Source organism: Poromitra crassiceps (assembly GCF_964638095.1).
Source record: "Poromitra crassiceps genome assembly, chromosome: 2".
NCBI lineage: Eukaryota > Metazoa > Chordata > Actinopteri > Beryciformes > Melamphaidae > Poromitra > Poromitra crassiceps.
In genome coordinates, this window is record NC_139624.1 from 95,116,879 (window position 1) to 95,142,751 (window position 25,873).

The window sequence follows — 25,873 nt, forward strand, 5'->3', positions numbered from 1 at the left end:
CCTGGTTGTCAGCTGGCCCTTCCTCATCTCTTATGTTTAGCTGTTGCTATGTGTTTGGTTTCTCCTCCTGCAGACCTGGCCACGGTGGTGGGCTACCTGGTTGTCAGCCGGCCCTTCCTCATCTCTTATGTTTAGCTGTTGCTATGTGTTTGGTTTCTCCTCCTGCAGACCTGGCCACGGTGGTGGGCTACCTGGTTGTCAGCCGGCCCTTCCTCATCTCTTATGTTTAGCTGTTGCTATGTGTGTGGTTTCTCCTCCTGCAGACCTGGCCACGGTGGTGGGCTACCTGGTGGTCAGCCGGCCCTTCCTCACCCCGTCTCACCCTCGACATCTGCACAGCACACACTCTGAGCTGCTGGAGGTCAGAACATGCCTGACACGCTCACATTTCATCAATGCATTCGGTTATGCTTTATCTTCCGGGCCCTCAATTTCCTAATTGTTTCCTAGAAAGAACTGTTAGTGTCTTAGCTGGTTCCCTGGAAAGAACTATGAAATTATGTACTAATTATAGGGAAAATAGAGAGAGAGTTTGGTGGGAGTTGGTAAGTACCTAATTTTTTATTTTGTAATTTCGTTTCCTAGATGGAACCATGAGATTATGTACTAGTTATATAGAAAAATATAAATTAAATTGACCTCTGCCTATTTTTTTTTCAGAATAAATAGTTAATAGGTTTACAGTTCTTTCCCAGAAACGTATCTTATCGACTCAACTAGACTGCTTACGATTTCTATATAACTACTACATATTTTCATGGTTTATTCCAGGAAATGGTTCCTTTCTAGGAAATTATTAGGAAATTGTGGACCCAGAAAACAAAGCGTTCCCTTTCATTCTTACAAAACATGAACATATGAAGAAAAACAAATTGGGTGAACTACAGCATAATATAGCAGGAATATAGCAGAACAAGGCAGTGTGCCAAAGTGGTGTCATAGAGCAGTGGTTCTCAACCTTTTTGAGCCACGACCCCCAAAAAACTTTAGGCTGGGTTTCGCGACCCCCCTCCCGCCACAACCCAACGACATTCACACACATTTTATTCACTCACTGAAATTGTTTTTCTAGTTTATAATACATTAAATCATTGGTATGGGAGATTTAATCATCATGGGAGAATTCTTTTTTTTTCTCTTTTGACAATTGACAATCATCGCACGACACCCCAATATAACTCCCTGGGGGGTCCTGACCCCGAGGTTGAGAACCACTGTCATAGAGGATGTGGCCGACCGAGTTGCTGCTAAAATATGTTCAACTTAACTTTACTTTGAAATTAATTTAAATTGTGCTGTTATTTGTGTCCATATCTTTTTCAATTTTTGTATCTTACCTATTTAAGCAATGTTTAGACTGATGGAATAAATCTCTTAGGACCATTTAATAGTACTTTTTAGGGTTTTAGATTAGTCTAAGGCAGGGGTGACCAAACTTTTTTGGTTGTGGGCTGCATACAGAAAAATATAAGGAGTCAAACAATAGACCCTTCTCATGGGGGCCATTTTGTGTCGAAAAGGCAGAATAAACACAGCAAAACACTAATGAGAGTTTCCAAATTCCAATCATGGTTTGAAACCCTCATTAGTGTTTTGCTTGCACCTGTGTTTACCCTGCCTTTTCGACACAAAATGGCCCTGTGAGAAGGGTCTATATTAAGCGCGGCAGTTTTCAACCTGTTTAGACTGAAAGCAGGGGGGGGAATAAAAAATTAAATAAATATAAATAAATATATGACACATAGTTTATTGATGTGCTCACCTATTACAATGGGTATTTCTGTATGTTTTCAAATCTTTTCCTGTGCCAACAGGTTAAGACAGAGGTAATTTCACCAACATTCTGTATAAAATAAAATAAAAAAAGACAAAAAAATTAACTCATTGAGTGCCAATGACGACGCCTGTCGTCAAAGTAATTACCGTAAATTCCGCACTATAAGCCGCACCGGAGTATAAGCCGCACCTGCAAAGTTGACTGTTTTTTACATATATAAGCCGCACCGGACTATAAGCCGCGGGTGTTTTAATGGTTTTTTTTTTTTTTTTTTTTTTTTTTTTTTTTTTTTTTTTTTTTTTTTTTTTATTATATTGTGTTTTAATGTTTAATTACCATAAGGGTTCATGCACAGAGGGGATTGTCGGGAAAGAGATGGCTGTTTGAGGAAGCTCCCATTTATTAACATTTCAACAAAACAACATAACACAACACCACCTGTGTTTTGTTTTACAGTGCACACAGTGTCCGTGGTGTGGTGAAAAGAGGGCAAGAGAGGAAATTAAAACAGAAGTGGATTTATAGTTAGAAAGAGTGCTAAAAAATAGAGATTTTTTTTTTTTTTTTTTTTTTTTTTTTGAAAAAATCCATAGATAAGCCGCACCGTTATATAAGCCGCAGGGGCCAAAAAAGCCCAAAAAACGGGGAAAAAGCCGCGGCTTATAGTCCGGAATTTACGGTAGTAACGTAGAGTGCCAAAGACGATAGCTGTCGTCAATTGCCTTTTTTGACGGTGGGACGTGGATCAAAGCCTTATGTATGTCCTGTACAAATATTGTAGCTATTGAAGCTGTATAACCTATTTTACGGACTCATCAGTGCTCTCCAGATTAGAGAAATGTCCGGAATACAGCCTGAAAAAGCCCCGTGATCAAAGAGAAACCGCTCATGCTGCAGCCCAGAGCCATGTAGATTGCTCTGGCTGCAGCTGAAGGTGCCTGCCAACAGCAGTCAATCCGCGCACACAACTGAGCTCCTCTGCCTCTGTCTGTCTGTCTGCATAGTTTCTTCACACGATTAGCCGCTAGAAAAGCAGCAGCCGACACTGAAAAGCCAAACCTTTCCCTGCAGTCCGGTGTGGCTTTTTTGTGTCGCGCTGCCTGGGAGGCGGCGCACAAAAAGCACTCCGAAAATAGACGCTGGGTGCGTGAGGCTGTGTGTTACTAGTGTGGGGAGGAGTTTGCAGCTGAGGGGGGGAGAGGGGGGTGGGGCACGCAGGGCAGCACACAACTACACCACGTCACTACATCAGAAAATATTAGCTAGAGTCAGTGAATGTGCTTGAAATGCTTCATTTCACAAAAGGCTGAATATCTCAGCTTCTAGATGGAAATGCCTGTTTTTGCTGTTTTTGACCTATCTTCTCCGGCTGATAACTAAAGAACGGAAAATGGTATCAATAAACTTTTTTTTGCTGATGATACAATAGAGTCTCCTTGTTCTTTTTGCGTGTTCGGTGTTTACATAGTAATATCACACAATATTCTGTGGGCCTCGAGAAATCACTGAAAACGCTCTGAAACTCTGGCACTGGGAGCGTCCGTTCTCCGAAAGTGGCTGGCACTCAATGAGTTAATAGACCATGCTCAGGGTAGTCAAGTAACCCATTTTCAATGGTTTGGAAAAAACGAAATGGGGGGAAAAAAAAGTTTTTCCCTTTCAAACTTTAAAATGGAAAAAAACAAAACAAACAATTCCCCCCCCTCTAAATTCATGGCGGGCCACTTAAAAACGGACAGCGGGCCGCAGTTGGCCCACGGGCCGTAGTTTGGCCGCCCCTGGTCTAAAGCTTGTTTTATGGTCGCCGCGCCGCGCCAGGCGCGGGGGAGGAGCAAGGGGCGTGAGTGTCAAATTACGTCAATCTGTTGGGTGCACCCCCCGCAGCCGCACAGCGTGTACCTGAAGATTTTTCTAGCAGCGCGACCTCCGCACGGCTTCTCTCCAAACATGGACGCTTTCGAGCCACTGAGCCCTGAACACTGAGCTGTGTTTTCACCACATTTCTTGACCCATGTGGTAGGCTAAACTTTGATTTGCAACTGTTCGTTTTTAGTCATTTCAACAAGTAGGTAAATGTGTTGTGTTGAGAGAGATTGTAAAAAGGGAGTCCCGCACACCGTCCAAACTTGCAAATAAGAATTTATTTTATGACGTTTCGGTCACCAACCTTTTTCAAACAAATGGTTTAGACATGATGAAGCCCACTTAAGTAAGGAGTGGCTGTTCTGTCAAAGCCAATCAAAACACCACAAGTGAAGACGGGCCTGCAGCTCTGTCACAAGACAATTATTTCTAAAAGACATAGCCACTGAATTATGCATAGAAAAATAACAATAATTGGGAAGTCTATATTCATCAAACATTTAGAAATACATATTTAAATAGATAAAGTAAGCTCATTATAGGCAATGGATAAAGTGAAGCTCATTTTAGGCAAAAAATAGGGACAAATATCATATGTTGAATAACCATAAGATCAGACCAGACTGTCTCCAATTAGGTCTTAAGCAGCAGGGTGCTTGCAGTGATAGACTATAAAAGTTAAGGAACGCCTACCTCAGATAGCCTATATTTATAAATGAGCTTCACAATAAACAGAAAAAACATCAAGAGATAAATATCAAAAGGACAATCTATTTTTTGTAGAACACACAGAGACCTTTAGTGTGTCCTTTACTGTGTGTTCTACAAAAAATAGATTGTCCTTTTGATATTTATCTCTTGATGTTTTTATGCCTCCACCGGCGATAGCCAGGCCGGAAGCATTATGGATCCGGGTTGTACGTACGTCCGTCCGTCCGTCCGATGTTCGTTAACGCGATATCTCAGGAATGCCTTGACGGAATTTCATCAAATTTGCCTCAAACATCGACTTGCACTCAAGCATGAACTGATTAGATTTTGGTGGTCAAAGGTCAAGGTCACTGTAGACTCAGCCCTCAGTCTTAATCCGTTTCACTACTGTAAGACTGAGAATATTACTATTTAAATATTTTCATAACGTTAGGTGGTGCTGTTGGAAGCCTTGCATCGGAGAACCAATCATGAGTGGGGGCAGTGACGCTCATGCAGAACCGGTGCTGTCGCGTTTGCGGAGAAACATATTAATCACTTGGAAACAAACATAACCTGTTAACTCATTCACTGCCAATATCTGACTGGCATTTTTGGCACAGGCCAAGTATTTCCATAATGTTTGGTCATCTTTCAAGACCCACAGTAAATTCTGTACTAGGACTACAGTGATGTCCAATACCTCGAAATGAAGATCTAAGTCTCTACTTTCACCCCCAAAAAGAAAGTTAGCTTTTAGCATGTTCTGTACTCTACTTATAACCCTTTTTATACACCCCATGTTCACCAAAAAAGCCTGTCTGGGAAGAGAAAAGGGAGAAAAAAGCATTTTTGTAAAAGGGCACAATCTCAGGCATAACTCACTCTCAATTCTTTTATTTTGAACTGTATTGACATCAGACATGTAAATATTATTCGTTAGGACACAAATGACAAAAAAAAAAAATATATATATATATATATATATATGAAAAATTAAAGGAACCACCGCAACACTGAAAATGACTTACTGATGTTTATTTGTGAACAACGCGTTTCGCGTGCAGCTTCATCAGGTTCACACCTCTGTGAACCTGATGAAGCTGCACGCGAAACGCGTTGTTCACAAATAAACATCAGTAAGTCATTTTCAGTGTTGCGGTGGTTCCTTTAATTTTTCATTTCATGTTTATCCTGCAACCGACCAGCACCTGATTTTTCTACTGGCTGTGCACATGGGAATCCTCTCTTCACCATATATATATATATATACACACATGAAGTGCTTTTTTTTACATTCAACAATACAGTTTACTCGGTGTGAGTGTGCAGACAGACAGACAGACAGACAGACAGACAGACACACAGACAGACAGACAGACAGACAGACAGACACACACACACACACACACACACACACACACACACACACACACACACACACACACACACACACACACACACACACACACACACGAGATCCCCCTTTTAGATTTCTAACCCAACATAGGATAAGCAATAACCACGCCCTGTGGCGCTGGGATTGGCCAGGAGCAACACTGGAGGGCGAGCAGCCCAGCGATTTCATGAACGAGCTCTTGAGAAGGACAGCGGGCTGCTGTGAGTGCCTTCTGCCCGCTGCTGCCTAGCTGTTCCTGTGTTTATTTTGATTTGTTCTGGTACACCGTCCTCGTCCATGTCTCCCTGTCATATCTATGATCGTTCCCGTTTTCCCCTCGGCTATTCAACACGTCCTCACCGCCCTCGCAAACTGATCGATCATTTCCTCATTCCTCCGATGATCAAACACATCTCTTGATTACTTTCTCCCGTTTTCTCCTGGCTGGCACAGAGGAAGGCGACTCCAGCTCGGCGTTTCAATGGCGTTTCTCCTCTCTGCACAAGGAAGCGTTACCCGTTCTCTGCTTTTCCTCTAGCTCAATTTCAAAACAACAGCTGCGGTATGTGTTTGATCGCGTGCTGTCGGCTACCCTTTGAAGGCAGGGACCTGTGTCTGTGTGACAGGCTGGGCAAGTGTTTGCTGCAGGCGCTGCACCAATAAAAACAAAAACACGTCAAACACGTCCTTGGCGGGGAAGGCCATTGCTGATAACACGTCAAAGACGTCATTGGCGGTGAATGAGTTAATAGGACGTGTTTCATCCGGCCCCGGCAGCTAGAGGTCTTTCCCCCAGCGATAAGCCCGACTCCCGAGGCTACGTTACAGAGCCTGCTGATGACTTCACACAGTAGCAAGCGGACCACTTCCGGGTAGGAAAAATTATTGTAAAATAAACAACAGGTATAAACTCTCTTTGCAGCACATCAGTGTCTTGCTCTATATTGGAACTATGAAACATTGCATTGCCGCTACCAAATAAAATTCTAATAATAAATGTAGGCGTGTCTGCTGCCGGCCGTTCTCGCCGGGCTCAATGAACCAGATTTGGAACAGTAAATTCCCAGACGTTTGGTGGTAAGGTGGTGCTGTTGGCGCCGCTCACCAAACGTCTGGAAACCGAGACTAAGGTCACTGTGACTTCTCAAACGCCATTTTCAAGCTTGTTAACGCGATATCTCAGGAATGCCTTGACAGAATTTCATCAAATTTGCCTCAAACATCGACTTGGACTCAAGGATGAACTGATTAAATTTTCGTGGTCAAAGGTCAAGGTCACTGTGACCTCACGAATGCCATTCCCAAGTTCATTAAAGCGATATCTCAAGAACGGCTTGATGGAATTTCTTCCAATTTGGCTCAAACGTCGACTTGGGCGCAAGGATGAACGGATTACATTCTGGTGATCAAAGGCCAAGGTCACTGTGACCTCTCCAACGCCATTTTCAAGCTTGTTAACGCCATGTCTCAGGAATGCCTTGACGGAATTTCATCAAATTTGTCTCAAACATTAACTTGGCCTCAAGGATGAACTGATTACATTTTGGTGGTCAAAGTTCAAGGTCACTGTGACCTCACGAACGCCATTCCCAAGTTCGTTAACGCGATATCTCAAGAACGGCTTCATGGAATTTCTTCTGATTTGGCTCAAACATCGACTTGGACGCAATGATGAACTGATTCCATTTTGGTTATCAAAGGTCAAGGTCACTGTGACCTCTCGAATGCCATTTTCAAGCTGGTTAACGCAATAGCTCAGGAATGTCTTGACGGAATTTCTTCCAATTTGCCTCAAATGGTGATTTGGACTCAAGAATGAACTAATGGCGGAGGCATAAATCCGCGGTGCGGTCATTCTAGTTTCTGTTTATTGTGAAGCTCATTTATAAATATAGGCTATCTGAGGTAGGCGTTCTTTAACTTTTATAGCCTATCACTGCAAGCACCCTGCTGCTTAAGACCTAATTGGAGACAGTCTGGTCTGATCTTATGGTTATTCAACATAATGACATTTGTCCCTATTTATTGCCTAAAATGAGCTTCACTTTATCCATTGCCTATAATGAGCTTACTTTATCTATTTAAATATGTATTTCTAAATGTTTGATGAATATAGACTTCCCAATTATTGTTATTTTTCTATGCATAATTCAGTGGCTATGTCTTTTAGAAATAATTGTCTTGTGACAGAGCTGCAGGCCCGTCTTCACTTGTGGAGTTTTGATTGGCTGTGACAGAACAGCCACTCCTTAGTGGGCGTCATCATGTCTAAACTATTTGTTTGAAAAAGGTTGGTGACCGAAACGTCACAAAATAAATTCTTATTTGGGAGTTTGGACGGTGTGCGGGACTCCTTTTTTACATTTGATGGACAATCTGTTCCTGTCTGATGCACCTGCCCGAAAAAGAGATGTGCGGAGCTCTCCTTCTAGTGTTGAGAGAGATTAAAAGCAGGCTATCAGGGCTGAGAACTGAAACAGCTATTCAGTAAAAACAAGTTTGGTGATTCATTCATGTGCTGATATACGGTCGTTTGAGAGTGAAAGCGCACTCAGTACTGCACATAATAGCGTTTCATTGTGACTTTTCATGGGCTGTTCTCACCATTACCATTGTACAATGCAACATGCTGATCACTTGGCTGCCGTTCTGACTATAAAAGCATCATCCCCAGCGCCAAGTCCGCACGTGACTCGTGGAGCTAGACACGTTAGTAAACATGTTTTAAATTGTATTTGCTTAGTGTCTGGCCCCTTATTCTCAAGCTTCAGATTGCTTATGAGGGTGTCCAATTTTCACATATCTCCATGATGTCTTATATGATTGCACTTGTATTTTAAATGATTTGTGAATAAACTGAAGTCAACTGATGTTGTACAGGCTAGGATTGTTGTACAGGTTAGGATTCATTGGTGTGGTCTGACCTGTAGGACTACTACCAGAGTGGAAGGATGCTGCTGAGAATGTCCCAGGCCCTGGGCAGAATCGTACTGGCTGGCCGAGAGATGACCCGCCTCTCAGGGTAAGCATTGTTAAAATAACAAAGATTCAAGAATCACTTTAGCCACATTAAGTAATCAGATTACAAACGAGGAATTTGACTTAGCGCAAGTATGCAGCACATCAACAGTAAAAGACAAGCAATGCAGAAAAACAATCACAGATTATAAAGTGCAAAATATAAAGTCCTTTAAAGTGAGAGCAAGTCAAAGTCATCAGCTTTAAGATAAGCATAATCTTAGGCCCAATCCCAATTCTTTTCTTAACCCTCAATCTTAACCCTCAAGCTCAACCCTCAATCTTAGTAGCCCTCAAAACTAAGTGTTAAGGGCTATCTTGCGACTTTAAAATGGGACAGCCCTTAAAGGCAGATACGTCTTCAGACTGTGGGGGCAGCAGTATGCCAAAGCTCCGGATCCAGTCTGTAAATTCAAAAGGAGAGGAAAAAAGCATCCATTTCCTTGATAATATAGATGTAGAAATTACGATAACCATTGTATTAGCTTAGTTTAATGTCATTTTATGGATTTCCGTTTTGGAATCCTAACAACAATTGTTGTTGCTAACTATCGATAGTCAGCCGTGCTGGTCAAGCCATATTATTATTATTATATTATAACATTGTTAACGTTGTTACGAAATGCCATAATTCTCGGTGGTAATGTCGTTGTTGAGTTGTTTTTTATCAAGATACAGCCTACGTGTAATGCAACGCACCACAAAACAAGTGGGGCTAGAATGACCGTGCTTTCCTTGACTGCAGTGTTTAACTGCAGTCAAGCCAGCCCTCACGTCGGAAAGCACGGTCATTCTAGCACCCACTCGTTAGCAACAACATTGTTGTTAGGATTCCAAAACGGAAATCCATAAAATGACATTAAACTAAGCTAATACAATGGTTATCGTAATTTTTACATCGCTATTAACAAGGAAATACTTAACTTTGTCGGGCTACTTTTTTCCTCCGTTCGCCGCCATCTTCCATCTGAATGGATCTAGCTGATGACACGCAAGGGATTCTGGGATCGCACTCACCGCCAAGGGTGGTACTGGAAAATCTTAAAAGTGAGGGCCGTATCACCCTCAAACTCGACCCTTAACTTAACACACTGAGAATCGGGACAGCACTAGCACTTCGCGGGAGTGCGCATTTTTGAGACTGAGGGTTAAGATTGAGGGTTAAGATAGGAATTGGGATTCACCCTTAGTCTTGTCAAGTTTTCTCGCTGTTTGCTGTTCAGTCCTGTTTTGCGAGTTGAAATTCATCTTGAAATTTCACCTCTGCCATTGCTAAAATGGATCACTGGTTCGATTTTGCATTTCTCAATACAGAGTTCACTTTTTCAAAACTCAGTTAGCACAGGAGTACTCTGTCAGCCAAACTGTAAATGATTGATTTGACACAAAATACATTCAATGACCATGTTTAATTTCTCGCTCAAACTCAACCACTAGCAAAACTATGTATTTACAGGCCATTTTGCACATTTACATACTATTTTCAAAATGTTTGAGTTCGATTTCAAAACCAAACACACAACATTCAAGTGGATAGCAATTTGCTAAATCACAAACACTATATTAAAATATCTAAAATACATGTATATTCAAAATCCTAAAAAAGTAAATATAATAATAATAATGATTGGATTTATATAGCGCCTTTCCAAGTGCTCAAAGCGCTTCACAGAATCATTATTCGTTCACACCATTCGTACCGGTGGTTCGAAAGCGTGGCAGCCACACATCGGCGCTCAACGGCCCCTCCGACCACCATCATTCATGTCAACATTCATACCAATCATACGAGGCAAGGAGGGTTAAGTGTCTTGCCCAAGGACACAACGACGGCAGCTGGGAGGGAGCGGGGATCGAGCCGCCAACCCTTGCGTCATTGGCCGACCCGCTCTACCTCCTGAGCTAAAGCCGCCCCGGATATAGTGATTATAGAGATGAATAACAACTGTTGATTGAAGTTATGTAAATGACAGCTGATTCCCATCTCAGTTGGATACCTACCAAACCTATCCAACTATAAACTACATCAAATTTTACTGTATTACAGCAATGGACTTTTTGTTTCTCTTACTTTACATGTAGTGTATATTGTGGTTACTGTATGACAAGAATAAATCACCCTGAAGCCTTTACTGCAGCATTTCTGTGACACTCTCCTGTAGCATATCAATAAAGGGCAATCTTAATCTTATCTTAATAACATGGGGCATGTCATATTAACTGCTCTACTGTGTTGCAGGTCATTGGGTTATGACTGACAATGTGTTGTTGTTGGGAGAGAACTAGTGCTGGTGTTTGACATGATTTGAGACAGACTGTCTGTGAGTCATGCATGCAGTGTTTGGATAGTTTTGGGCATGAAAATAACTGTTGTACCAAGCTGGATGTTGGTGCTGCAACTAACGATATTCATTATCGATTAATCTGTTGATTATCGTTGTCGTTTGGTCTATAAAATGTCACAAAATGGTGAAACATGTCGATCACTTTTCCCCCAAAGCCCAAGATGACATCCTCAAATGTCTTCTTTTGTCCTGACCAACAGTCCACAACCCAAAGATAATCAGTTTACTGTCATAGAAGACTAAAGAAACCAGAAAATATTCACATTTAAGAAGCTGGAACAAGAGATTTTTTTTCTTAAAAATCTGCCTAAACGATTAATCGGTTATCAAAAATATTTGAGATAAATAAATAAATCTGTTGCTCGACTAATTGATTTATCGACTAATCATTGCAGCTCTAGCAGAGACTTGTATGAAGAGTTTCGAAAAAGTGAACTCAGTATTGAGAAATTTTTAAAGACAATTCTAAAAAGCTTTCCAGCTGCCTATATCAGCATCACATCTTTTATTTCTTTAGTGTTATTTTAAGTTTTTGAATTTTGTTTTTTATTCAACATTTCCTGCTAGCTTTGCCACTTGGCTTCCTCTGAATGAGAAGTATTGTGAATAATCTTGTCTAGTCTAATCTCATCTGAATCTGCCTCCAGATTCACGACTCGTATCACTGAATTGATTAAAGTCCTAAAGGAGCTCAACGCTGGTAAATACGAACGCACCATGATCTCCCAGCAAGAGAGGGGTAAGGGTGACTCCTAAATTCATCGAAATGTCTTAAAAAGTATATATATATTTGTGTGTGTGTGTGTGTGTGTGTATATATATATATATATATATATATATATATATATATATATATATATATATATATATATATAGCGGTACAGTAGGTACGCTTTGATCAGGCTTTTCTTGATTGGGTTTTCTTTAGAATCAGACACTGCAGAGAAACTGGTTCTGGTACCTGGAAGTGGCATTATTGTCAACACAGACTACATCATCAAGTATGTATCATAACCTCCACTTGTATGTACATCAACACAGTGTTCCTCTTCTTTTAATGAACTCTCTTTTTCCCCCTTTTTGGGGCCGGTGTGCATGCACAGCAGGGCCCCTACATTCGACTCTGTCGCCCAGATTTGCGCACCCATTCTGTCTTTCCACACTCCCAGCATGCATTTCGGCATAAGCAGAGGCAGAACGCAGCAGAGAAGACGCCATAAGCTCCGGAAAGTTTTTCACAATTTAAAGTTTTATTTCATCACTAAATTAATTTCTGATGACTTTTGATGCCTACAAGCAGGGTAGTAGGTTTCAATAAGTGCCACTTTACGAACATTTATGGCGAAAAATGGCAAAAAGTTCCTGAGCACAATTGGCTGCATCTACATCAGCTGAGCTTTTCATTTGTGTAGTACTGCACGGACACGGAGGACGCTGCTCCACACTACTTTTCTCGCGTCACCAGGCTCTTCTCGGCGAGAAAGAGGCGATTTCCCTCGGCTCGTGCACCAGCGGGGGCGAGCCCGGCCTTTGACACAGAGAGAGAGAGAGAGAGAGAGAGAGAGAGAGCTCTGTGTCACTTCCTGAAAGTCTTCGCTCTTAACTCATTGAGTGCCAGCCACTTTTGGAGAACGGACGCTCCCAGTGCCAGAGTTTTCAGAGCGTTTTCAGTGATTTCTCGAGGCCCACAGAATATTGTGTGATATTACTATGTAAACACCGAACACGCAAAAAGAACAAGGAGACTCTATTGTATCATCAGCAAAAAAAAGTTTATTGATACCATTTTCCGTTCTTTAGTTATGAGCCGGAGAAGATAGGTTGTTTTCAGCGTTTTCAGGCATTTCAAATTATAAGCTGAGATATTCAGCCTTTTGTGAAATGCAGCATTTCAAGCACATTCACTGACTCTAGATACGGTAATATTTTCTGATGTAGTGATGTGGTGTAGTTGTGTCCTGCCCTGCGTGCCCCACCCCCCCTCCCCTTCCTCAGCTGAAAACTCCTCCCCACACTAGTAACACACAGCCTCGCACCAAGCGTCTCTAGGAAGCCTGGGAAGCGCCGCCTCCCAGGCAGCGCAACATGGAGAAGCCACACGCGGACTGCAGTGAAAGGTTTGGCTTTTCAGTGTCGCGCTGCTGCTTTTCTAGCGGCTAATCATGTGGAGAAACTATGCTGACAGACAGACAGAGGCAGAAGGACTCAGTTGTGTGCGCGGATTGACTGTGTTCGCACGCACCGTCAGTTGCAGCCAGAACAATCTACATGGCTCTGGATTGCAGCATGAGCGGGTTCTCTTTCATCAAGGCTAATTCAGGCTGTGTATTCCTGACATTTCTGTAATCTGGAGAGCACTGTCGCCACCTAAGGGTTCTGTAAAATAGGTTATAGACCTCCAATAGCTACTATAGTTGTACAGGAGCTGCGGAAGGCTTTGATCGACGTCCCACCGTCAAAAAACGCATTGGACGTCGAAGGACGTCCGTGGCACTCTACGTCACTATTTAATTGGACGTCGAAGGACGTCCATGGCATTCAATGAGTTAAATGTTTATATACTTGGCCAATACGTATCTATCATATAAACAAAGCAAGCTGCCAAACGGTAATGTCTTTATTTAATTAATGTAGAACGCCAAACATCGTTAAACCCGCATTCCTGTGATAAAGTTAACGTTTGAGTCGGCTTTAAAACGGAGGGTGGTGGAGTTAACGTTTGAGTCGCCTTTAAAACGCAGGGTGGTGGAGGTGGGACGGACTATTTTATTTCGTGGAAGACACCGGCCCTATGCCAGGTTTCGACCTGGCCTTGTTTTTCAATATTTTATTTTCGATTTTTTTATGAAACAATACACGAGACAATACAAGGCAGACAGGCTCAGACACAGGGGAAAAAGAAAGAAGAAAAAAAAAAGCATACATACATCATTGACATTTTACATTGCAATGTGGTGCTACCAGCTGCTCAAGGCGCTTATGTATGTAATAGATAAAGTGCTTGGGATCTCATGCAAGGGGCCCACAAGACACCAGCCGGGCAAGCCAACCATCACCCCCAACCTCAGTCACATGTCATTCTTAACCTCATCAAAGTGGGCCAGAAACGGTTCCCAGATAGTTGAGAACCTTTAACGAACTCTCTTAAAAGCCATCTCCATTTTGCAGGTTTGACCACACGCCGCTAGCAACACCCAACGGAGACGTCTTAATCCGAGACCTAACATTTGAGGTAAAGCCTTCATCTTTTTGTTTTGTGTTCATACCTAAAAAAAACTGGGTACAGGCCAAGTCATAGTTCTCAAATGGAGGCGTGTTTCTGTACTAGACACCAAAATCCACGGCCCTCCAGTAATGCAGTCGGGGCTAACATGCTAACACTCTAGCATACAATATGTTGAGTGATAGCTTAGACTCCATACTAACACTTAGGATAATGCAGGTGTTTTTTATGGAGTAATGCCGCTGCTCCTTCATGTAGAAAGGAGCCAGTTGAGGTGGTTCGAGCATCTGGTAAGGATGTCACCAGGTTGCCTCCCTAGGGAGGTGTTCCAGGCACGTCCAGCTGGGAGGAGACCACAGGGCAGACTGAGGGCTAGGTGGAGAGATGATATCTCCACACTGGCCTGGGAACGCCTTGGGATCCCCCAGTCAGAGCTGGCTAATGTGGCTAGGGAAAGGGAAGTTTGGGGTCCCCTGCTGGAACCTCCGCGACCCGATCCCGGAGAAGCGGTTAAAGATGGATGGATGCTTCCCGTCAACAAATCCTATGAAAATAACAAAATCAACAAAAATTACTTTCTGATGTCCTACATACATTTTTTTGCCGTCAAATCAGATGTCATTGTCTCATTACATTACCGGTACATCATTTTCCAATTGTCTCCAATTGTAAGCTAAAAACCTTTAAATACAGCTCACAAAGACATACTGTAGTTTCAATTTTAAAAATCACTAACTGTTATCATGAAAAGTCAGGCTGTCAGTTATCACCAAATCAAATTCAAATGGCAACAATTTCATCATTACACCAGGGACTATTTTCTGTGCTACAGAAGTACTTTCTCTGTGCTACAGTATGGAACTACTTTCCTGAGATCGCAAAAAATCGGCCAGCCCGGCATGCTGCATCGTGATGATGAAATAGGCTGCCCAGAGCAGAGTTGCTCTTTGACATGTTTGAAACTTTTATTATTATTATTTTTATATAAATAAATAAACAGCTATATGGACGAGATCTGCTGGCAAACAAAATCGTTGTTGATTTTGTTATTTTCATAGGTTGTTGTTTGTTGACGGGAAGCAATACATTAATAAAACGCCATCATTTTATCCTTTAAGCATACACTTTGGATAATACAAACGATCACTCAACAAAGTAAGAAACACTTTTAGAAAACTTTTAGTAATAAAATGTTGTTAGTGGTTTTTATTCTGTGGATACATCGAGGATTTTCTCTTCAGTTAAGGGCTAAGTTGAACAATAGAGTGGTTGTGCTAATTTGTTAGTTCTTCCTCTTAATGTGAAGGTGAGGTCTGGACACAACGTGCTAGTGTGTGGACCAAATGGCTGTGGAAAGAGCTCTCTCTTCAGAGTCCTTGGAGAGGTGAGGAACTTTTCAACCACAACACCTTCTTATCACTACTGAATCGGAATTGGTTCTGATACTTAATTGGAGAAAAGCACAGGTAGCATTGGGTATATTAATTAATGTGTGTGTGTGTGTGTGTGTGTGTGTGTGTGTGTGTGTGTGTGTGTGTGTGCGTGCGTGCGTGCGTGCGTGCGTGCGCGCATGCCCGTGTTCAAGCTTTGGCCTTTGTTCGGAGGGCAGCTGACCAAACCTGAGAGAGGAAAGCTCTTCTATGTTCCACAGGTAAAAAAAAAATCTCTGTTGTCTTTTAGAAATCATGACTCAGTGTTTTTTACCTATCTTCTAAGGGATAGTTCAAATTTTTTAAAGTATAGCCCTATTTGCTACTTACCAATGATGATGTTGATTGGTAGAGTTCTTTCTCAGCAGAATCCATGCTGTTCCTCATAGTAGCTCTGGGAAGTTGTGCAAAAAGGAATGCAAGGTCAATGGAGTCACGCTCCTGTATGTACAAGCTGACTGAGGCTCACTCAAATTTAATCCACAGTGCACACAGAGCTTCAGTCAGCTTGTATACAGGAGCATGACCCCATTGACCTTGCATTTGTTTTTGCCCAACTTTCCAGAGCTACTATGAGGAACAGATTGTGCTGAGAAAGAACTTTAGCAATCAACATCATCATTGGTAAGTACGGTAGCAAATAGGGCTATAATAAAAAAATAAAAATAACTATCACTCCATTCCAGCTTTGAATCTTCGCAAATAATAGAACATGTTTATATTAGAGCTGAGCTAAATTAAAGCTGAATTAATTGGAAAAAAGGAAGAAAAATAAATCAACAAAGCAACATGAACTTCTGCAATTTTCAAATCACAGAGGCTGCAAGTGCAATTAATTGCTTAAGTTCAAAATGGACTTCTAAAGATGTTCTATTAGTCTGCAGCACTAATATAACTTCTTTAGAAGCAAACTTTTGTCCATGGATCAAGTTCAATATTGGTGAAAACCTTTCATCATACTCAAAGTCAGTAACTCCGGCACACTGACATCTATTTTTTTTCTTTCCTAAAGAGCATGGTGCAGGTAAAACATTATAATTTATAGTTAGGACTCAAGATTCTTATGAAAATACCCCCCCAAAAAACAAAATTAAAACATGCACCCAGGGCAGAAATATGGAGAAAAAGGCGGCATTGTAATGCACATGCAAAAAAAAAAAAGCCATCTGAGCAGATAACACCTGTGACGCCACCCGGGCTACTGTACTTAGTGTATTAATAATAATATACAGTCCATGTGTACAGCATGCCAAAAACACCCAGAATCAGCGCATTCTGGGAGAAGAGAAAACTCCGCTCCGCCATTTCCCCTCCAAAGGCAACTACTTTTGGTTTAGTTTGGGCTCTATCTATGGTTAATATGGCACTTAATGAAGTTTTTAATAGTTTCAGTATTCAAACGTAACTAGTTGACCCCCAATATGCCAATATTGATTTTTCAAAATAATGCCTACTTGGAAATATAATTTTGGAGAACCATGCACAGCCGACCGACCATCTCAGCTGATATAACCTGGCTCCAGAATGGTCTCAGGCGGATCAGTATATCATCGTAGACGGACGGACAGACGCTCAACGTACGGAGGTAATGATCCCAGGGAACATTTATTGTTTATTGTTATTAAAAACGTCACAGGTGTTATTGTTCGATTTGCGGGTTTTCATGCGTGCCTGCCAGTTGCTTTACAAAAAACAGAGATGCAGCTATGGGTGGGAATAAAACAAAAAACAAAAGAGAATCTTAATTGCTATATAAAAGTCCCACATATTAATTCAAAGTGTTCTCTAAAGCCCCTTTTAGACTGGCCAAAAACCCCACTAATATCCACAAACTAGTGGCATTTTCTTCAGTCTAAAAGTTTCCAAGCCGGGCCGTTTAGCCGATAGAGTGACCCTGCAAGTTAGGTAGGTTTTTACGCAATGGCTCTGCACGTCACGGCGATATAAATCTTGGCGGTGGTCCAAGGTGTGATTTTCTGACCTTGCTTCTCATCCTCCTGAGTTGCTGCCACTTTTCCAGCTTGAGGCAGTAGAGATTCAGTGATTCCCACAGGCTGATTCTTAACAGTTAATTTTCATTGAAGGAATATGGCGAGAGAAAAAAAGTGTCTCTCGTCATGCACGAGTGCAATGCACCCCACACGGCCCAGCCAACCCCAGGCGCATAGACTTCGTCAAGTCAGCCAGAATGTAAATAGGTCGTCCGCTTTAGCTCTTTCAAAATAAAGCCCTTGTTGTAATGTTCACATTTTGAGTAATGCTTTACAGCTTCACTATTATGCAATCTTAACACATTCACTGCCAGCCGTTTTTCAATACTGTAGTTAGCTTCTGCCAAGGTTTTTTTTTGAGGATTCTGGCTCATCTTTCAAGAGCCGAGGATTCGTTTCTGTTAGGATTTTGTGAACACACAATATCTCAAAAGAACTAATAGAATGTGTGCTTTCTCTGTCTAAAAGAGTTAGTTTGTAGTCGAGTTAGTAGTTATGTAAGCATTAGCAGTTGAATACAGCATGGTTTCACCGTCTGAAAATTTATTCTGAGATAAACGGCTTTTTGTGAAATTCGATAGAACCATTCATTTTTGGCATCAGTAAGACGTCAGACATCTAAACAATAGTTTTGAACAGTAATTTCCTCCATAACAGCAGGAAACACCCCTCTCCTTCAAACTCCTCCCTCCGTGTGTGTTCTTCTTGGCTGCAGCGGGCGTGTCACAAGCTCGTTTCTGCTGCTGTTGTAACCTCGCGTCACCAGGCTCACTGCTTTGCTGCTGCTCCCGCCTGCTGGCGGCCGCTCGGCAAGTCTGGATATGGGCTCGCTCGTTTCTTGCGGTTTCGGTTGAGAGCTTTGATGAAGCTTTTGCGATTCTGGTCTTATTTATGCTGCGTGTTTCAAAGTGTCTTGCACCCATAATCTATTATGCAAATTTGCAATCCCCCCCCGCCAGCTCCCAAACGCGAAAGCGAAAGCGTTTTCGCCAATCCATTTTCATGAGAATGGCTTCCTCACACTGCTTTTTGCTTGCCTTCCTCTAGTTTGGAGAGCACTGTCGCCACTTAGTGGGTCGGTGGAATGGGTTGTACACGTTCGGTTGCTCCAATATTTTTATAGGAGACGTGGGGAGCATTGATCCACGTCCCACCGTCAAAAAAAAAAAAAAAAAATTTAAGCCGAGATATCTCGTCATTGGCAGTCAACCGTTGGATTCTGTAAGCCGAGATATCTCGTCAATGGCAGTGAACGTGTTAACATCAAAACGAGTATTTTGATACAATCAGTACATTTACATGCACAGTTCAGTGTTTCCCACAGGATTTAGAGAATTTGTGGTGGGGGACCGCAGACCCCCTAGGGGGGTGCGGTGGCATGCCCCCCGTGAGATTTTTTTAAACATTTTAAAGTAAAATGCATGAATTTGGTGTACTTTGAGAAAGCTTAAGAGCAAAATTAAAAGGCTAGATCTATGAAGAACATGTCATCATTACTGTGCTGTGGGTTTACAATGACAAACTAAATTTCTCCCTATAGGTCAGGGATACTCAACTTGCTTTGCCACTTTTGTGAAATGATAGAAGGCGAGGGGCCAGTTAATAAACAAACAATATACATTTTTCTGTAGCGGATTGTAGGTTTTTGGGGTGTCAGCCGGAGTTTAGGCTGACAGTGTTGTGCACACCGGATAGTTAGTTAGGTTAAGTTAGTTGGGTTAAGTACATACATACAGTAAGTGCCTGGGTAGCGAGCAGATGGTGTTTGCCAATAGCGGTATTTGACAATTTAGCAGCTAAATCATAGATTATTGAAAGATATTCCATATTCCAGACTGAAATGCTATAACAGAAGTATTGGCCAGAATGACATGAACATTTATTGGACACTTATTCAGCGGATATCTTGCATGTTACGTTCAGGTGCACTGTAAAAAAAAAAAAAAATTTTTTTTTTTTTTTTGGTCAACATCTTATTGTGGCGGTCCAAATATTATTGTGGCGGCCCGCCACGAATTCCTTTATGTATGGGAAACACTGCAGTTAAGTCGAGCTATGGTTATAGCTTGATTAGGCTATTTACTCGGACTACTGTCCTTGGCCAAGTATACATGCGGGTGGGAAATAAAACAGTAACAGTAACAGTTTTACACGCTGTTCGACTTCCGGGTGAAAGAGCGTTAGCGCATGCGCCGATCGCCTCGTCCAGGTCCAGTCCGACTGGCCGCAGGAGTAAATCAACTTCCAATCGCATTATCCGGCTGTGTTAGTCTGACTTTTATAACTTCGATTTCAGTCGAGCTAACATGTTTACATGCATTTCAAAAGTCCGGTTTTAGGCAGACTAACAATTTTAATTAATAATTCGATTTTTTTAAGTGCATGTAAACGTACTGAATGTTTGCTGCTTTGTTTGTTGAAACACCTTTTTCTCCTCCAACTAGGGTTGCCAACTTCTTGAAATGGAAATAAGGAACGGGGGGCCAGTCCGGCGGCGAGGGGGTGGGGGGCGGTGGATGGGGCGGGGTCAGTAGTGGACTTAAATATAACAATCGCATAACTGCAATTGCTTCAGCTTCAACCATTTACGGTACACATTATTATTATTAACACAAGCTAACACTTGTGCACATAGCCTATTCCTAGATTATCATCCAAGAATTTTATTTGGGCGTTGCAAAACTAAAGTTTCTCATTCTTAATAAAACAGCTGTATTAAAAAACAAACAGTAGGCTAGTGCAAACAGTATTTTGATATAGGTCTAAATAGCCTACTTCACATTTGCATGTAGGCCTACTTATTCAATTTTCTTTTAACAGTGCAAACAGCAACGTTACATAGGCTATTCTTTTGAACAGAACAAACCTGGTATGAAAGTTTAAATCATTAGTGCAAAAACATTTTAGATTTCAACTGAAATCGTCTGAACACAACAAAAACAAATTGCATGCTACATTTGTATAGGTACAATGTAAATAGCCTACTCAATGTGCTGTCGTCAGAGTTTAGTTGAATCTAGCAATGCTGACAGCACTTCATTGGTCGTGACTCACAACAAACAATAGCCCTTTTCCCACATGCGTAGGCCTACCGGAAAATTACCTGTAAGTCAATATCGGACATTTCCCTGAATTTCCCTTCACACCTTAGCGCGCGCATATGGGAATCTAGTCGTCAAATAGCCGGTATGTTGGGGGACGGGGGGAGGGGGGAGCTTATTTGGGGGGTCGGCAAAACTTCACTCAGTCCTCCGTACTTTGCAGCAGCCTGACACAGGACAGACAAAGCGAGAATGGCAGAGGCTTGCAAGGCAAGCTGCCCAACGCTTGTAGCCTATGTATGTAGAGAAAGCAAATGCATGAAGCGAAATGTGTGGAAGTAGTTTGCTTTGATGTGCGCGAATGATTAGATGATGCACTTTGAAGAAGTTGGGATCCGTGTCTGAGAGAAATAGTTGCTGGTTCGATGTTTATCCGTTCACCTGCGTCGCGTTGAAGCACTTTTTACAGACTGGCTTCGTTTGATGTGTCCAGCTTGCCTTCGGAAATCAGCAAGCTGACATACTGCTCTTATTAGGCTATCACAAGATCATTTCGCCAGTTTGCTTTAATGTGCGCGAATGATTAGATTAGGCCCGCTGGAACATTAAGCAACGTGTGTAGGCTACACTTCGCCCATGATTGAAGGACCGCTGTCGCGGAAAATGACTGGACCCGTTTCCACTTGCGTCCCCTTAAGAGCATACCGCTCTTCTGACTGGATCGAAACTGGTGAAATGTCGGGGACGACGGGGTCGCGCTTATACCGGCACGGCGCCTTTCCCACATGCAGGCATTACACCACGTTCCGGTCATTTTGCGGTACAAAGCGCATGTGAGAAAAGGGCTAATGAGAGAGGCGCAATCTAGGGTAGTTGAATGTAACATGACACCCCAGACAGGGTGAGGGGCAGAGCAGCAGCGGCTGCGGGGTTTACTCGCTCAATACAAATAGCCCTTCACTCTTTGCACTGCGTGTTTCTACAATACGGGACAAAGCGCGTCACGTATCAGTTCAATACGGAACACGTCTTTTTGTTTACAAATACGGGACGATTCCGTATTTTAAGGGACGGTTGGCAACCCTACCTCCAACGTGCATCAGTGAGGCTATTTACTTGTTTAAATCACATTAGTTTGACATTTTTACCTGGAAGTTTCCATTTTGTTTTGGCTGGTGGACAGCTGCATCTGGACAGCCTTGAGAGAAGAAGGGAAAAGGGAGGGGGAAGAGACAGCCTGCAGCGGTGGAGAAACGCGGCTTGAGAGTGTGATCTAAAAGTTTAAAATGTGATGCTGCTGCTGCTACCCCCTGCTGCTTTCCTGGGTAACAAAAACACGTGTACTAGTGGGACTTTTGATGTAAAAAAGGTATAACCTAAACCTGCACTATGCTCTTTAAGCAAACTGAAAACAACAAAAAGGTCATGATATCACAGTTTAAATCGCAATTGCAATATTCAGTAAGTCAGTGACAATTCGATTTTGTGTGTGTGTAATTGTTCAGCCCTACCATTACATATTTTACATCTATTGCACAGTGAATATTGAACTGAAGCTTGACTTTAAAAAGTTTTATTGCAAATCAAATCACGTCAGAAAAATTGCAATTAAATATTTCCCCCAAATCGTTCAGCCCTAGTTGCTATTATTTCGATCGATACAGATGACACCTACAGTAGGCTATAGCCTGTTAGCAACAGTGTGTCATTAATTTGCAGTCTTGCAAATATATCCAGAAAAAGGTATTTTTGACCTGTGACTGTATGTATCTATTGGAGAAACAGAAAACAAAGACAACATGGCTAGATACCGGTATTCAAATATTTAGCTCATCATATACACACAGTAATGTGCTTGCAATCCACAAAAGAAACAATATCTTCATTCAAACGATCAAATAGGCAAATAAATACAGCACGAACGAACCATAATATTTTGGAGCAATGTTCTCAATATTTGGGGATCCATATCGAAATCCAGACAGGTTAAAATGACCCCAGGACATCAGAGTAGGTAGGTAAGGCAGGTAATGCTTCCACTGTCCCCCCCCCCCCCCCCTTCCCCATCTTGCTATTTGACTTTTGTTGTGTTCGTCCAGAGACCATACATGACCCTTGGCTCTCTGAGGGACCAAGTCATTTACCCCGACACCTTCGAAGACCAAAGGAGGAAGGGCATTTCTGATCAGGTGGGTGTAGTTTTGGGGGTGTAATGTTGTGTTGTTTTGGGGTGTGAGTGTGCATGTAATGTTGTGTGGTTGTTTTGGGGGGTGTCTGTGTGTAATGTGTTGTTTTGGGGGGTATAAATGTGTGTAATGTAATTAGGGGTGTCACGTGTCAAAAGTCACGGTTCGGTACGTACCTCGGTTTTGGGGTCACGGTTCAGTACGAATACGGTACAACGGAGAAAAAAAGCAACAAATCCCAAATTCTGTTTTTATCCCTTTGAATTTTTCTGAATTCCGTGTTTTGCTTTTTACCATCAGAAATAGTGTCTAATAAGTGGGAATGAATAAATGTCCACAATTTAATAAGATCTAGGCAATCCACACAAAGGTTTTACTATTCAAAATGTGGGGTGCGCCTCCCTCTCAGATGTCTGTATTCCAGCTGTTTTACAGGGCAAAGGCATTTCCCCCCACTTTAATATTTATTGTACACAAGTTTGTAAATGGAGTGCATGTGGAGTAGCCTAATACCCCCACCCACCCCTCCCCCGCTGTAGTTGTCAGACAGCGGGGTGGGTTTCACTTTCCCAAGTAGGCTAACGTTAGTGGATGCGAGTTTTGTTTACCATAATGATTACGTTCGGTCATCATAATGGATTATTAGAACATGACAAGGAGTCATCCCCTCTTCCTCACCGCATCTTGCTTGTCATCTCACGTGATGTAAGTTGCGTGTTTACAAGTTAACAGCTTTGTCAGTGTTATGTAATGTGTGTAGCCGCGACGCGCAACTATAAAGGAAAGTCCTTTAATATAGTCACGCATTGCGGCTACCTAACGTTACATTAGCAAGCTTACCTCATTGGCTTGATGTTGACAGAATTTGCAAAACGGCTTATTGCCTGAGTCATAAAAGTCATTAGGATACTCCTCTGCACTCGCTTTTTTGACAGTAAAGAGGGAGCAGCTGGACGCTTCAATATTGTTGTGGTTTAGTAGCATGAAAGCTACGGCTTGTGAACACGCTGGAGCGACCCCCAGTAATGTTTCCTCTCCACAAAACATTCCATTCAGTGAACGCTGATTTGGTGTGTCTTCTCATGGCGTTCAAACAGCGTTTAGGTGCTTTGCCACCACCTTCGGATTCGATGTATTCGTCGTGTCGCTTCATGCACCGAACCGTGATGCCCATACTGTGAATTCACGGGACGAATACATGTACCGCGACACCCCTAAATGTAATATTGTGGGGTTGTTTTGTGGGGTTTCTATGTGTGTCCAGGTATTGAAGGAGTACCTGGACAATGTCCAGCTGGGTCATATCCTGGACAGGGAGGGCAGCTGGGACTCTGTTCAGGACTGGATGGACGTCCTCAGTGGAGGGGAGAAGCAGAGGATGGCTGTAAGGACTCCCTCTTCTTAGTTTTTACTGTGTCTTATTTTTGGAGCTCACTCTCAGGCAAGAAGCTTTATATGAAGCCTGGAAAAAAGGGCAGAAAACTCCAAGCACGCTGGATTTGTCCTTTAACATTAACATTAACATCTGTTGCTTTGCGGAGTTAGCCCACCGGCTATTTGGCTAGCTAACAAAACCAAAAGCCAACAGTTTGTTCAGGTTAACTGAGCTGACTCTATTCAAGCTTCAGCTCAGAGACTAGATATAAGGCAAGAAGGTTTACTGTGTCACAGTAACCAACATTTGGAAACAAATCCACTTTTACTTTGAACATTACTGAATCTACAGCCACACCAATCTTTTTCAAAGGAGTCAAGGCCTGAATATGCTTGTTTAGAACAGCATCTGATAACAGATCAAAGTAGGATGCCTAAATTGACTTTGCCTATTATAGTTCCTCAGAACTGCGCTCCGCATACTACATAAATGAGTCTGTGCCACTTCGCAGCCCCCTCTGCTGTTTTGAGGGTGGGTCTAGCGGTCAAAGTTGAATGACTGACAGGTCGTAGCAGCAATGAGAGAGTGGTTTGTTTTCAAAAGTCAACAGAGTCACGTTGGGTGGGTGCGCCTGATCGCTAAAGTCGTTACTGATTGGTGCACCCACAGGATTTTGGGGGAACCAATCACTGGCCAGGATTTCGACAGCAGTTTGGAGCTAAAAGTGTGCCAGACCCAGAGAGAGATCTGCAGCATGCAGTAACATAAGCCGCTTTCACACACAGATCGCGCAAAATTGCAGTTCAGAAGGCCCGCAAAGCCGGCAGCCTCGCCACAGAAATTGCTTTCACACACAGCCAAGCAGCACCGCCACATTCCCGTCCTGCGGTGTGCTTTCAGGTGACAGCCACCGCTCCCGGATTGAAAGGCGAGCGGAGGCATTTCCACCCAGCTCCTCCTAGCCCAAATTAATATTTTCATAGGTTAGTGTAGCCTAGGCTACTGTATGATAAACAAATTCATTCAACAACCAAACATCGCCGATGTACGCCAGCCAACGACATGCAGCTGCGGGTCGTTAAGGATCAAAGTGTTAAAACACGAAAGTGTTGTCCACATGCAGCATGGTAACAAGGCTTTCAATATTCATCTGAACGACTTTATGGATCACAGATGCACCATTATGTAGCCTATTAGGTACAAGGCTAATTAGGGTTGGCACGATGGACGATGGCATCGACCATCGTGATTGGCCGACCCCCCATCGACCTCTGAGCCTTCTACATCGGATCATCGTGATTAATTATCTGTTCGAATTAAATTTGTGCCGTGTTAATAATAAAACATACCAAGTCAACTTACCGTGACGCGTGGGGGACGCGCCGGCAGCATTAAACGAGCTCCCCCAGTTCAGACTCAGACAAGCCTCCCCTCCCCCTCCTCCTCTTTAGTGCTTCTCTGCACTGGGTATGCTTGTTTAATGTCGCCGGGGCGTCCCCCGTGCACGAGAAGTCAGTTATTTTGTTGTGAAAACT

At 42.5% G+C, this 25,873-nt stretch overlaps 1 protein-coding gene across 2 annotated transcripts in view; it reads left to right on the forward strand.

Moving 5' to 3' along the window:
- Positions 1–25,873, forward strand: part of abcd3a (ATP-binding cassette, sub-family D (ALD), member 3a) — an 87,322-nt gene that overhangs the window by 48,820 nt on the left and 12,629 nt on the right. For both annotated transcript variants that reach the window (XM_083655717.1, XM_083655718.1), the window contains exons 12-20: positions 264–361; positions 8,660–8,751; positions 11,740–11,831; positions 12,021–12,093; positions 14,261–14,324; positions 15,622–15,699; positions 15,901–15,966; positions 22,877–22,966; positions 24,228–24,347. In XM_083655717.1, coding sequence (XP_083511843.1) covers positions 264–361; positions 8,660–8,751; positions 11,740–11,831; positions 12,021–12,093; positions 14,261–14,324; positions 15,622–15,699; positions 15,901–15,966; positions 22,877–22,966; positions 24,228–24,347 — 773 coding nt within the window. The remainder of the gene's footprint in view (positions 1–263; positions 362–8,659; positions 8,752–11,739; positions 11,832–12,020; positions 12,094–14,260; positions 14,325–15,621; positions 15,700–15,900; positions 15,967–22,876; positions 22,967–24,227; positions 24,348–25,873) is intronic.